At 39.2% G+C, this 14,873-nt stretch overlaps 1 protein-coding gene across 2 annotated transcripts in view; it reads left to right on the top strand.

Annotated features, from left to right (window-relative positions):
* The first annotated feature begins 1,760 nt into the window (after positions 1–1,760).
* The window catches only part of FEZ2 (fasciculation and elongation protein zeta 2), a 37,734-nt gene continuing 24,621 nt past the window's right edge, over positions 1,761–14,873 (top strand). The window contains exons 1-4 of one of the 2 annotated variants that reach the window (XM_039887425.1): positions 1,761–2,046; positions 6,119–6,227; positions 12,569–12,685; positions 14,530–14,671. In XM_039887425.1, coding sequence (XP_039743359.1) covers positions 1,793–2,046; positions 6,119–6,227; positions 12,569–12,685; positions 14,530–14,671 — 622 coding nt within the window. In that variant the 5' untranslated portion in view covers positions 1,761–1,792. The remainder of the gene's footprint in view (positions 2,047–6,118; positions 6,228–12,568; positions 12,686–14,529; positions 14,672–14,873) is intronic. The other variant, XM_039887424.1, reaches the window with a different exon arrangement.

Below are 14,873 nucleotides of genomic sequence, written 5' to 3' on the forward strand. Positions count from 1 at the left end.
GCAGGCCAGCTAGCAAAGAGCAAAGCTTCATCTGTATTTGCAGCCCCTCCCCAGCGCTAGCATCACCACCTCAGCTCCACTTCAGGTCATCAGGCATTAGATTCTCATAGAAGCACCAGTCCCTGGTGCTGAAAAGGCCGGGGACCACTGCTTTAGAGCATCACTTTTGAGTAGTGTTCAGATAGGTGACTATCAGCTGAGCTAGAGTGTTTTTCCATCAACACAAAAGCTGTTAACCATTGGGTAATTAGTTCTAGCTGTTGGCCAAGTAGAGCTCAACATCTGTTCCCTTCATGGTTTCAAAGGAAATAGAGGGGACAATATTATTTTTATCAACAGTTTCATAGGCTCAGATTATTTTGTTTAATATAGGATAAATCATTGAAATATGAAATAAACATTCACTGGCATAATAAATAGGAAATTTTCATATTAACATATATTCTCGAGGATAGGTGTTCCATGCTGTCAAGACATGGACAAAGCATACTGAGGAAAGGTTATTTTTAATTATTAACTTCAGATTTATTTTTCAAATTACAAACCTGTCTTTCATGACCCAACTATATCCCACTTTCCTAAATGAAGTATTTGATTACCACAGTCCAAACATATAACTTCTATCAACTCCTGTAACTGTAGACAAGCTCAATCTGGTCCTATCCTATTTAACAAGACTCAGAACCAAAGTTTAAACCTTGGATACACCAATCACAAGTAACACTTGTGAACTCTTAAACTGTTACCCTACTCTGAATCCTGTATCAGGAAGATTTGAGCCTTGCCTCCTGTCTTCTTGCCAACCTACCTAAAAATGAAGCTCCTTTCTTTCCTCAAAGCCAGTGACAAGTATTGGTTTCTATGTGCTTCAGGCAGTGGAGTCTTGTCCAGTAACACTCTTACATATTTATTGCCTCTACATATTCATGTTCTCTTATAATCATACTTTCCTACCAATTTTTTATTATGGTGAAATACACATAACGTAGTTACTATCTTAACCATTTTAAGTGTACAGCCCAGTGGCATTAAGTACATTCATATTCTTGGCAACCATCACCACCACCCAAACTCAGACTTTTTTTCCTCTTGCAACACTGAAACTCTATACCTATTAAACTCTCTACTCCCAATCATATCTACTTTTTATTTTGTACAAAGTGTTTCCTCTTAGTCTTATCACTACAACTACGTCATAAATCCCTTGTAGGGTGCACCCATGCATTACTTATATAATATACACATATGCCACTATTAGGCATATGTTCTAAGTGCTTTGCAAACATTAACTCATAATTATTCACGCGTGTATGTTTCTGAGGATCTAACATGAGCATTGTATATGGAATACTTCATTTCTAAAGTATTTCTGGAATAAAGTTCGGTATCACTTAAGCATTTCCAACTGATTCTGGTGGAAAGTTACAAAAGGACCAGATTACCCTGGGGAAATGACTTCGGGAGTAATCTGACTCTAGGTGGAAAGTTTTGAGAAGCCCTCTTTTTTAGCCATATTTAGACCTGGTGTCCTCTCAAGGAAAGCCAGGAGGGAAGCTATTCCTGACTGACAGAGAGTATAGAAAGTGACTCCACGCAGTTCAGGTTTCCCTTTCTACAGGGATCCGCCGTCAACTCCCGAGATGACTCCGCAAGCGGGATGACCCCGAGGCTGAGCGGCCCAAGCCTGGTCCAGGCGGCCTTGGGCGGGGGCGGGGCCTGACGGCGGGGCGGGGCTCCGGGGGCGGGGCCTGACGGCGGGGCGGGGCGGGGCGCGCGGCTGCACTGGGCGGCGATGGCGGCGGACGGGGACTGGCAGGATTTCTATGAGTTCCAGGAGCCGGCCCGGAGCCTCCAGGACCAGGAGAACTGTAACACGAGCCCCGAGGCCGGGGCAGGGCCGGGCGGGGGAGGCGACAGCTTTCCAGCGCTGGCCTGCAGCTTGGAGGAGAAGCTGAGCCTGTGTTTCCGCCCCTCGGGTCCGGGCGCCGAGCCCCCGAGGGCGGCCGTGCGGCCCATCACCGAGGGCAGCCTCCTGCAGGGGGACGAGTGAGTGCGGGCCCCGGCCGGGAGCGGGCGGGAGCCTCCCCTGCCCCTCGCCCTGTCCGCGGGCCTTCGGTCTGCAGCCTCCTCGGGACTCTGGCCGCAGGCTCCTCCCCTCGCCCTCCTTCCGCCTCCATCGGCTCCGGATTCCCCGCCCCTCCTTGCTCTTCCTTCTCCCTCCCCCGGGCTTTCGGGCTCTGCGCGGTCGGCGATTTAAATCTCTTGCTCCCCTCGCTCCCCACACTCCCTTTAACCTCTGCCACTGCCCTCTTCGTTTCTAGAAAACAACCCTCATTTGGTTTAGAGGGGAATCTCTTTGTACAGAGCTCGTAGTCAGAGGTAGCACCTCGGGCACAGGTGTAGCCATTCATTCATTCAACTAGCATTTATTAAGCGCGTGTTAAGTGCCAGAGGCTGCTTCGCTCTGGGAATAAATACCAAAATGACTGTCCTTCTCAATCTGGAATGGGAGCTAGATTTGTAAGCAAATATTTGTCCGAATGTGACAAATGCTCTAATGGATATATGTGTAAGGTTTAGGAGATTTAAAAGGGTATGTGTGGGGGAGAGGCAGGAAAGACTTCATAGAGAAAGAAATGTGTAAACTAGATCCTGATGGATGAGTGGGAGTTTTCCTGGCAAGTGGAGAAAGGTTTAGCTTTCTAGCTCGTGGATGTAGCACGTGCAAAGGTAATATTGACGCGGTATTTATACCACAGGAATATATTAAGTCCACCTGAGAGTGCAGGACCCCCCATAGAGGCAAAAAGGAAGCGATCTGGTTAATAGCGAGGATCTCCTAGTCTGGTGGGGAAACCAGTGCATAAACAGATAATTATTATAGAATCATCAAAGTACAATGATAGGAAATTCACAGAGATGTATGAGAACTAGGAGAAGGGAAGGATAGAGTTCCTGGGGGCACTTTATTTAACCACTTTGAACCCCAGTTATAATTTGGTTAAATAAGGGTTGCAATTATGTACCACAGTGTTACCCCAAAAGGTGGTAAAAGAAATGGTGAGAGTGAAAAAATCTGTAAAGTAGGGGAGAGGAACCCCTGGAGAGGCTGAGGGTGAAATTAATGGAGTAAACACTAAGAACATGGGTAAGATGGAGCATTGATGGGATGGAGAGATTAGAGGTTAGGGAAGAATTCTTGAGAGGGATCATTGGGCGTAGAAAGAGGCTTGTAGCTGGATGGTCTCCATTCTGTGAAGCAGATTTATCAGGAGTACGGGAGGAAGCTTGAGAAGAGGACGTTGGGGATGGGTGCCTGTAAACATGGCTTAGCAGTGATTCAGGCCCACTTGTGCTTGGAGACCATATCTTTTCATTGGTACCTCTGTACGGTGTTCAGGTGTAGAGGGCAGACTTTATGATTGGGTTTAATATACACAGACTGCACGCAGTCAGTGGCAAAATATGACATTTTTTGAAAGTCTATTCCTAAAGATAAAATAGTGTTATATATATTTACATACATATATATATATATATATATATATATACATATATATATACACACACACACATGTAATTATGTAATTCACATACTCTGAATCACTAGACCTAGGACATATTCTAGATTTTAAAATTATTATGTATTTGGGTTTATCAAGAGTCTTTTCTCAAAACAGATTAGTAGTTTGTACACATATAAAATTCCTTATTTTTTCTTTGTCTATACTGTCTGGAGAGTAGTGTATTTTAGCCTAAACTTAAAATGTTACTCTTGATAATGGTTTTTAGTAGATGTTATGTTGGTAATGCGAGTCGCTTTATTTGAAAATGCATAAAAAAATCTTTTTTCCAGGGCTAGGACCGGGGCCTGTCACCACTCTTCTCCCCTTTCTATTGCATAAATCTGCTCTCTTGCTATATAGGAGCCATTCCTGCTGTCACCAGAGAGCGTTGAGAATTCTTTCACTTAGATATTGCCTATCTTAGGGCAATTTAACTTCTCTGAGTCCTAGTTTTAGTTTTGGTTCTATACAGAGATTGTACTTCTCTGCTAAGGTTTTACTTTAGAAGGGTCTTTTGTAGAATTCAGCGTCGGCAGGACTTTGACCTCCTTGGAAAAGAGCCGTCTTGCCAGTTGTTTATGACTGGATGTAGTATGTTATGATAAAGATAAAGGCAATTCAAATCTTGACTGGAAAATTCTAGAAATCTTTCACTTTAGTGGGTCCTACTTTCAACTGTAATTGTTCTGACTTTGGTGGAGATGATAGAGGATTCTTGATTGTCCTTCCCTTTCTTGGAAGGTCCAATTCAGTCGCAGTCACTTTTTCTGTCCTTCCTTTTCTTGGAAGATCAAATTTAGGCACACTTTTAGGTAAAGTAGGCTACTCCATCTGTCCTATTATTACAGCTTCATTTAAGAAGGGACAAACAAGCAGTCCCCAAAACTCTGGGCTGTCTTCACCTACTAGAATATCCTACTTGAGTTTCTATTTAGGGTTAGGTGTATAGTCAGTTATTCAGTATATGAAAATCATTTACCCAGGAAGGTATGGGCTAGAATCCCAGGAAGTTTAGCAGTCTAGAAGTGTTGCCTTCAATTCGAGCACGTTGGCATTTGAGGAGAGATTATGTTTCCAACAGAGAGGGGCTAGGAAAGAACCATGCATATAGGAGATTTGCTGGGTAAACCAGTTTTCTAGAGCCTTTGAGGTCACATTTTGATTAAGGCTCATGTGTGGTCCAAAGCCAAACATCATGTTAGGATTTTATGTTTTTGGCAGTTGTCCCATTGCTTCATCTCTTGCACCAAATTCCAATTCATTAAGTCCAGTATGTTGCTGCTTTATTTCGAGGCTTACATTATTTTTATGCCCCTAGTGGTCTTGCTTTTGTATCCTAATGGCTTACATACTTGGGAAAAAACCCTACCCAATTATTTAATGGCGCATTCTCAATTAGATTCCTGTTAATAATTTCATTTTTTTAATGACATGTATGTGTGTACTTCTATGTGTAGTATTTAACTTTACTTACCCCAATCAAATTTCATCTCATATCCTGAACTTTTTTTTTTTTTCATACAATGTCATGTTTATTATGCTGATTATTACTTTAGTACTGAAACCAGAGTTTTAGTAATGCAATTGGAGTTTGCTGTTTTTATCTGGTGTGGTTCGTGACCTTTTTCAATACTTTAGCTAATGCTTAGAGTAATAGAGCTAGAAGGAATGCCTGTTTTTCTTGTTCAAGCCTCTCATTTTATAGAAGGTTGGCTAATATGTAGAGAGGTTAAAGGACATGGCCAAAGACTCATTGTTTGAGGGAGAATGGAGATGAGAGTGTGTTTCCCAAAATTTCGTCAAGTGCTCTGTTGCCTCCCCCAAATGCTGTTTGATAATAGAGCGGGAAAGCTGCATTGGATATAACCTGTGTGCATTATATTGTGAACTCCCCTTCTTTTCCTTTTTATTTTATCAGTCTTAGTTCTTAGCCTGTTATATTACAAATTAGATATTAAACTCTGAATTCACATTGCAACTGAAAACTTTCTCTAGAAAGGATAACAAACCTTTGGTTAGAAATTTACTCTATGAAATGGTCTGTAAGTTTGAAAGTTGTGGAAGGCAAAGAAGTATGAAGCACAGCATGTTTACTGCTGGTGTGGCTCTGGAAACATTGGTTAACCTCCCTGTGCTTTTGTTTCCTCATCTGTAAAGTGGGGATAATAATGGTTCTTCATAATACTGTTTTTGAGAATTAAATGAGTTAATATATGTAAATTGTTTAGAATAATGCCTCGCACTTAGCACAGTGGAAGTGTCAGCTATCAACCTTTTTTCCACTTCCCTTCACCTCTCCTTAGGACTTATCAGCCCAATTGTGTAATTTTCATTTAGTCTTGTTTAGGAGACTCTACTTTGTTGATGTTTTTCTGAGAAACAATATATATATATATATATATATATATATATATATATATATATATATATATTTTTTTTTTTTTTTTTTGCTTTGGTATTTTTTTGTTCTTTTACTATAATACTGGGTATTTGTTTAATGAAGGACATATAGATTGTTAATTGTTGTGGATTGTGGTTTTCTTCTTTTTAAGGATTTGGAATGCCCTGACAGATAATTATGGAAATGTAATGCCTGTGGACTGGAAGTCATCTCACACCAGGACCTTGCATTTGCTTACTCTGAACCTGTCAGAAAAAGGGGTAAGTTAGAAAAGAACCAGTTGTTTCTCAATAACTGATTCTGATAATGAAACTAAAAAGTAGCATTTCTATTGAGTTGCCTTTTATTTCCAAGCTTATAGCAATTAGAGTGGCCCGCTATTGCCATAATCAACTTGCTAGCACATTTCTCTAATTCTGCATCAGCACATGCTCCCGTTTTTGTTTATCTAAATTTCTATCACCTGTATATGAATGTCAATGACCAGCATTTTTTACACCTTAAATAACATAGCTTTGATGTGTTGAGAGTACTTGGTGAGAATCCTAGCCTATGTTTAAATATATAGACACGCTCTATAGTGATGGGGTTACGTCCTGAAAAATGCATCGTTAGGCGATTTCATCTGTGCAAACATAGAGTGCACTTACACAAACCTAAATGGCATAGCCTACTACACACCTAGGTTATATGGCATAGCCTGTTGCTCCTAGGCTACAAGCCTGTATGGCATGTCACTGTATAAAATATGTGATTAAATCAATCACGAGAAAATGATTCAATCAAGAGGCACAGTAAACGTGAGATGTGTGAGACCTCTGCCGGGCTGACATGGCAGAGAGTTTTACAGCAAACTTTTTTTATGAGTAGAAAGAGTACCATCTAAAGTAATGATAAAAAGTATAGGATAGTAAATACATAAACCAGTACAATAGTCATTTATTATCATAATCAGGTATTACATACCATAATTAATTGTATGTGCTATACTTTTATATGACTGGCAGCACAGTAGGTTTGTTTACATAGCATCACCACAAACACCTTGAGTAATGCATTGCATTCTGACGTTACTGGGCGATAGGAATTTTTCAGCTCCATTATAATCTTATGGGACCACCGTGGTGTGTTGTTACAAAAGTTTCGTTCTGCAGCACATGAGTGTATTAGGGATACTAGAATATCAACAGTTAACTTTCTGATGAATTTAAGGACTTGCTGGACATGATGTGGTGCTCAGAGACTATGTATTCCTGTGAATATTGGGAACCTTTAAAAGGCATTTTAATTCTTGTAAATACTGGGAGTTTAATGTAGTAGGGCTGTCTGTATTTTAAATAGTATTAACATTTTGTGAAAATGAGTTTTCTCTTATTCCCTATGCTGTACACAACATCCCCATGACTTATACCTGGAAGTTTGAACCTCATCTTCCCCTTCACTTCCTACCACTCTCCCCTGCCCCCGTTTTTGATTTTTCAGTCACAGTTGACATTTAATAGTTTATTTCAGGTGTACAGCATAGGAAAATTATTTTCTTAAATGTGATTCAGAAAAGCTTGCTGCCTATTTTCTAGTAAAATATAGAATTCTGACTATGTTTCCTAATATTCTAGTAGATACAGAATTTTTACTGTTTGCTCCAGTTATTAACCCTGTTAGGCTGTTTCGCAGACTAACTTGACATACCTGTAGTGAAAAGGAATAAAACAAAATCATCCTATGCTCTGTCTTCTGTTTATTTAGCTCTTAGCTATCATTTTGAGCTTAGTTCAACTTTCCCTTCCTCTCTGAAGCTTCCTATTACTATTTTAGCCTTTGCTGATCTCATGGAATTATACAATTTTAGAGTTGGAAGGGACTTTAAAGGACACGTAATCCAACCTCTCACATGGGGGGAGTACCCATCTACAGCATGTCTGGCAGATGGTCAGTTAGCCATGGCCTAAATTCTAGCATGGAAGGAAAATGCACTCCTTTCTGTGGAAATAGGTTACTCTGGGCAGGGGTGGGGTGGGGTGGGTGGTGTGTGTGTGTGTGTGTGTGCGCGCGCGCGCGCACGCACACAAACCTTACAGGACTTATCAGTCCCATAGAATTTAGCCCCATTGACTCCTGGGTGCTAGTCCCTACAGCACTTTTGTATCTCAGATCACTATTGTGTTCTCTTACTAATCATGTTTCTGGGTCTATGGTTAGATTGTGACTTCCTGGTACGTGTCTTTTTATTTGTCTTTTTAGTAACTACCACTGTGCCTGGCATGTAGTGAGTACTAAGACAGATGTTGAGCGAATGAATGAATCTTGTTAGAGACCATAATGGAAAGGCATTTAAAAATATATATATTTTCTATATTATTTAACATAGTGCCAAATCAACAATAGCTACGCAGTGAGTAATTTTGACATATGAAAAAATAGCATCGAAATGGTCTTTTCATAGTTTCAAAGGGAAACACATTAGCTGCATGAAGGGGACACTCTAATCCAGTTTCATTGAATAACATGTATACCTCGTATTGTTCTTAGATTGCCTTTTGGGAAGTCCCTTTTTCTGCCTTTTGACTATTGTTTTCAATGGCAGACAATGGAATAGTCAGAATAGTGATTACTAATGACTTGGAGTTTAGTCCTAGTACTCACTGTAAAAGCCTTACCTGGAAAACTCAGATTAAAATGAACAAGTGATGATCTGTCATCTATCTATCTTGATACAACTACACAGGTGATGAATAGAACTAAATTTAGAGCTATTCCTTGGGAGTGAGTAGCACTTATTAAGTTCCTGAAGAACAAATGGGTAACAAGGAACTATGTTAGAAGCAACCATGTTATTCTATTACATATAGAATATAATTTACTTTTTAAATATTAATTTTTTAACCTGAGAAAGTTATTTTATTACTATTGCTAACTGTGTGCTCTGTTCTTTCCATAACCGAACTGTGCAGAATTTACCTTCTGGAAGCATTCTTTAGATTATTCCAATTATAAAAGTCTATAGGAAATTATTTTGACAAAGGGAGAAGAAATTTCTTTTGCATTAGGATGAGAAAGACATTCAAGAAAACCGCAGTTTGCTGGATTTCAGTTTTTAATTTTTCTTCCATTGATATTTAAGCTGTCACACTTCTAACTTTGTTGGGCCTTTTCTAGAGTAAGGCATCAAGGACAGTCCAAATTCTTCCATGGGCACATTTTTTCCATTTGAGGCAGCTTTAGTTTTATAGAGGGGAACAGCACCACCAGCTGTGTATCTAACCCTGGCACAGGAAGGAGTGATTTGGGAATGCGTGGCAGAGAGACGGCACATTGATGCCGAATGGGAGAGTGAATAATGATACCCATGACAGCCAAGGTTAGTTTTCAGAGCCTCGAAAGGGATTCAGCCCTTAGCATATGCCATCTCTGTGGGGAATGGGCTTGGCTCCCTCTCTGGAAAGATGATCTGGGGTCATTATTTCTGTTGTCATGGAAATTTATTCTAATGGCTTACTGGTATCAGTCATGTGTTTTGGCAATAGCTGTAAACCCGTTCTAAATCCAGTGCCTTTCTTGATCATGCTTATGTGATAGAATGCTCCTAAGTCATGTTGCCTTCGGAACATCTCCTATGCCATTTTCTTCTTCCTATCGTGAGCATTTTTTTTTTCAAGGACTTGGACTTTGTTTATGTATCTTTAAATCTTCAAGAGTAGAAACAGGAAGAATGTAATAACATCTTCCTTAGGAGTAATTTCAAATTAAAACTTGTCTCTAAGGAGAAAAATAAAACCATGGTCCTCAAATTACAACATAGAAGAGTGATTTGGGGTGTGTATTGAAATTTAAGACTCAGTGAAGGTAATTGTTAGGTCTACTCTGTATTATCCATACACCCTTATGATCATATTGTGGAATTTTTCATCCCTATTTCTCCAGTCTTGAAATCTGACATCCTTTCTCATCAAAAGCCTAATCTCTTGCCCTTTCTCCTTATTAAAGGATAACTGTCATAGTTTAAAAAGTAAGCTTAGAACTATAGAACTTAACATGAAAAAGCAGCCTCAGCCCTGCTTACCCCATCCTGATTTCCACTTACCGGATGCAACCACTTTCGACTACTTCAACCGTTTCTTCTAACACAACATCTTCATGTCAATTTACTTGATTTTATTTTTCAGTTTTAGACTTTATCCATTTACTTTCTACCCAGTGAAAGTTTAGCTCTCTCATGGTGCTCCGTCCAACCACAGCAACATAACCTTCACAACAACTTAACCTTCCCTTATCTTCCCAATATAATCATATCAAAATATTTGGTTAATCATCGTTTATATTGACTATTTAAATATTCAAAGTTGACCCATTTTAGTATAGTATGATTAAATTTTCTCTTGTAATTCTTCTTCCTTAAGGTAATAATAATTGCCTTTTCGTGGTTTATTTAGGTTATCATGAGCTCACTAATGCAGCCTCAACAGAGCCATAAAATTCATTTTAGTAATTGAAATATACTGTATAATCTTTCTCCTCTCTGCATTTCTCCCTCTCAGGCTTTTCTTGATGCCCTCTGCAGTTAACAGTTCTGAACTGGTTATTCTCTAGTTAGCTTCACAGCCATCCTCGTGGGATCTTCACTATCATTACAAGAGTACCATTCACCTCTTTCTTGTATTAGATATTTTGTCTACTTTCTTCTTGGGTTTCCTCCTGGTTTTAATGGAGCATATTCTGCAGTAGCTTTCTGAGAAAGGGTGCATAAGAGTTAAATCTCTGAGAATTTGAATATCTGAAAATATCTTTCTTCTAAGCCCCCACCTAATTGTTAGTTTAGCTGGATATAGGATTCTAGGGTGGAATTAATTGAAACACGAAATTACATTGATTGTTTTCCAGCTTCTGTTGTTGCTGTTGAGAATTCAAGTGACATTTTGATTCCCGACCCTTTTAATACGATGGTTTTTCTCTCTGGAAACTTTATGTTCTTTTTCTCTTACAGTGTTCTGATGTTTCATGATGATGTGTTGAAGGCCACGGCCAAGCATTTCCTAGGCCGATGGTGCAGCGAGAAATAGAATTAGAAATTATGTCATCACTGTGGTACAGCATGGAATTGTACTGTGTGGAAATAGATAGACCTCGGAGAGCTCATGTAGCTCCTCTCTCAGCCTAATGTTATGAAAGGCACCACACCAGTGTTCCTTTGCTCATCTCACTTGCAGGTTTCTCACAGTGGGCTCTCTTCACCATTAAACTTTGGATGCTCCCGTGTGAGGAACTAGGGTGGAAGTAGAGACCTACAATACTCACTTGAATCCTCAATTATATATATATATATATCCTCTGCATTGGTAAATAAAATAATTTTCCTAGGTAAACTACTATTTTTAAAATTGTATACTAAGAGAAGTACCTAGTGGCTTCTTACGTATTTCCTTGCTGCCATTTATTTGTGAACCCAATGTGTGCTACTCTTTCCTGAGGAATGGAGTTTTAATTTCACTTCTAGTCATCATCTGAAGTCACATCACGTTAAATAGTTGGATGCTCACTTGTCCATTTTAATCTGCTGAGTTTTCTAGGTAAGGTTTTTACAATTCTAGTACTAAACTCTAAGTCGTCGTTAAGGAGCTGTTTATACTGGTGTAGGCAGGGCTAAGGGACACCAACTAGGCCCGGTGTGGTACCCCGGGGCTGGCAATAACAAGCAGTACTAGCACCCCTTGGAATGAAGAGGTAAGCAGGGAAAGAAGAAGCTATCAGAACCTGGAGAGAGTAGCTATAGGGGAGAAGTCTGCTTGATGGGAGATACTGCCTTTGGCAGTCTGGCAGAGAGACACAGAAAGCAGAATAAGTGCCCAACCCTCACCCTCCCACCTTCCAGTCTCCTTCTAGTGTTTGCCAGTGGTGTTTAACCCAACTAGAAGCCAGACTCAAGGGCATCCTCTGATGTAGTCTATAAAGGTCAGCCTCCTGGAGGTGAGGCAAATGGAAAATCTCCAGCACAATTAGATTTAAAGATGTTTTTGGAATCCAGAAATATTCTGCTTTTAGAAGAAGTGATGTTTAGCTGGAAGGGCTAAGTGTACCCCTCACGGACAGTGGCCATCTGTCAGGGAGTTACCCTTCACCCTGAATGTCAGAAGTTAGTTCGCAGGTAACTAACTTTGTTTTCTGTGGAATTTTAATATATACCAATCTTACTATTAGCTTGTTAACTAAATAACATTTGCTGCCTACCCTGCCTGTTTTCCTCCTCTATTTGCTATCTTCCCTACAACTTCCTAACAAATGCCCTATATTTTTGTACTTACCAGTCAGCTTTTATAGCACTCTTCATGGAAAAAACAGTTAAGTATGTATCTGTACTGGGCAATAGGAGATGCTTGCAGCACATGTTAGCAATTTCGTATTTATTCTATATTCCTCTCATTCCTGTTTGAGGTGAATGTGTAAGGTACTTCACACACTGCCAGGTACAGAGCAATTATTATAATTTCTCCCTTTGGAGGGAAAGTTCTCAGCAGATGTGCCCTTCTGTATGTAGTCTTGTTTACCCAGACACTTTGACTTTGTTGTGATCAGGTCCAGCTTTTAACAGTAGGTTATTTGGTTTTAGATAAGTGACAGCTTGCTCTTTGACACGTCCGACGACGAGGAGTTGAGAGAACAGCTGGACATGCATTCAATCATCGTGTCCTGTGTTAACGATGAGCCCCTCTTCACTGCAGATCAGGTACAAAGGAGAAATTCACCAATGAAAAGAAGGGAACCTCCAGCTGAAAAACGATTCCTTATTTTGGCAACAAGTGATGTGTTGTTGGAATCTACTTGTTTTTCCTGTATTTTCTGGTTTGTTAGCCCCTCTGTGGAGAAGAGAAGGGAGTCTATGTAATCTGAAGCAGATGGGATTATGTTAGTTGGGAAGATTTTCCAATAAGGCAATTTTCCAAGATAAGCACTGTTAAAATTACACCAAGTTACTAAGGGAAGGTTATTGCTTACACTAAAATCAGAAAAAATATTATGAATTTTCTTCTTTAAATTTAGCCAGACATGGGCAAACTATAATATATCTGTGTAGAAATTGTCTAGTTTCTCTAAACCCTATGTAAAAATCATAAGGACTTATTAGATGTGCATATTGTGAACTTGTAAAAGAAGTGAGCATTATTCCTATGGAATGCTCTAATAATGTCAACCCTGTATTCATTTAAACCCAGTTGAATCAGCTTTCTCATTTTCTGAATACTCTTCCCACTTCTTTTGTATTGTCAAAATGTGATGCAAGAACTTCTTCCTGATTAAATGTTCCATGGCTACTTGGACTGTGAATTCTACATTATATTTTTAGGCTGGAAAAACAAGGTCAGTAAAGAGATATAGTTTGGTAAAGTTGGGAGGAGTACATTGAATCTGTGTCATTTTGTTGCTCCTTAGTCATATTTGTGGTTGTCATATTCTAGGCCTGGAGAGAGTAAAATGCTTAAAAAGCAAGATAATAGGTTAGAGGGCTGAGTGGGGTAGATAGAGCATGATAGTGCAGGGAACATGAGACACCGAGAAGTCATTGACTCCTCAGTAATCTGCCTGAATGCCATAAGCTATCTATCCCTGCTTTTAAGACTTAAGAGAAATAGATTCTGTAGCTTACATCAGTGCCTCCTCCTACTGTTTTACAATGCCTGTTTTGGAAAATCTTGCTAATTAACATAACGACTACCTCCTTCAGGTTTACTTTTGTTTTTTCCTTGGTACAGGTGTTATATGTTAAGCTTACTGATTCATGTATTTTTTCTAATAGTTTTTTTTTTAAACTCTTATGTCTGTTTTTCTAACTGTTGAGTAATTTTTCCACTTTTCCTTAAATTTTCTCTGAGTTCTAGATCCTCAGCTTTTGGACTCTAGAATAGGACAAGATGCTGTTGTAAAATTTGAGCAACATTATGTATGACAGTAGATTCCCTGCTTTTGTGCAGCTTTTCCCTCTTTCTTTACACTTTATATTTTAAGCAACTTTTGAATATTCCTTTATCTTTCATTGAATTAACATACAAAATTTCTTTTCTGCTGTTAAAGGAAAATTTTGCTGCCAAAGAGGTAATTTCTTGCTCTCTATATAAGTGTTTTTACTGTTGTTTTTTCCTAAATTTTGTGTCAGTTTGATTAAATGGCTTTAGATTGAGCACTTGCTTGTGGTATGTGGTAAATTTTCTGTCATTTGCTTTTATTTAGAACTATGATCTGGTTCTGGTATGTCTAAAGTAAATTATACTTCATGTGTTTATAGCAAAATTTCTCAGATGTTGCAAGATCTGATAGGGCCTACTACTGAATCATGATGGACATATTAAATCATATTCTATTTAATTTCTTATTTAGTATATTGTAAATTTTTTTAGATAAACCATGTTCACTCTTACAGTCAAAATTAGATTATTCAGAACACCTACTCCTGCACACTGTTGGTTAGTGGAGAATGTAGTGCATTTCTCTGCGTGACTCAGGTGAGCACCATGTTACAGACGGATCATTTTTCCTATGTAGATGTGATTAACAGTGGTATGTATATTTTGGAAGGTTATTGAAGAAATTGAAGAAATGATGCAGGAATCACCAGACCCAGAAGATGATGAAACGCCCACACAGTCAGATCGGCTTTCGATGCTTTCCCAGGAAATTCAAACTCTTAAGAGGTTTAGCACAAGCAGTTATGAAGAAAGTAAGAAACTACTTAAATCAATGGTCTTTGTCCTTTTTGTATACCTCAAACATACGGTGTGACTATCTCCAGAAATCTTTGATTCTCCCAGGCCAGGTTGCATGTCCTGCCCTGGTCCTCCAGTAATACTCAAGACATATTTTCATCGTTGCTCAGGGACTGTGTCATATTCACCTTTGAATCCTGTATTAGTCAGCCCTAG

This window comes from Pteropus medius, unplaced genomic scaffold (genome assembly GCF_902729225.1).
Source record: "Pteropus medius unplaced genomic scaffold, Ma_sr-lr_union100, whole genome shotgun sequence".
In the NCBI taxonomy this organism is placed as follows: domain Eukaryota; kingdom Metazoa; phylum Chordata; class Mammalia; order Chiroptera; family Pteropodidae; genus Pteropus; species Pteropus medius.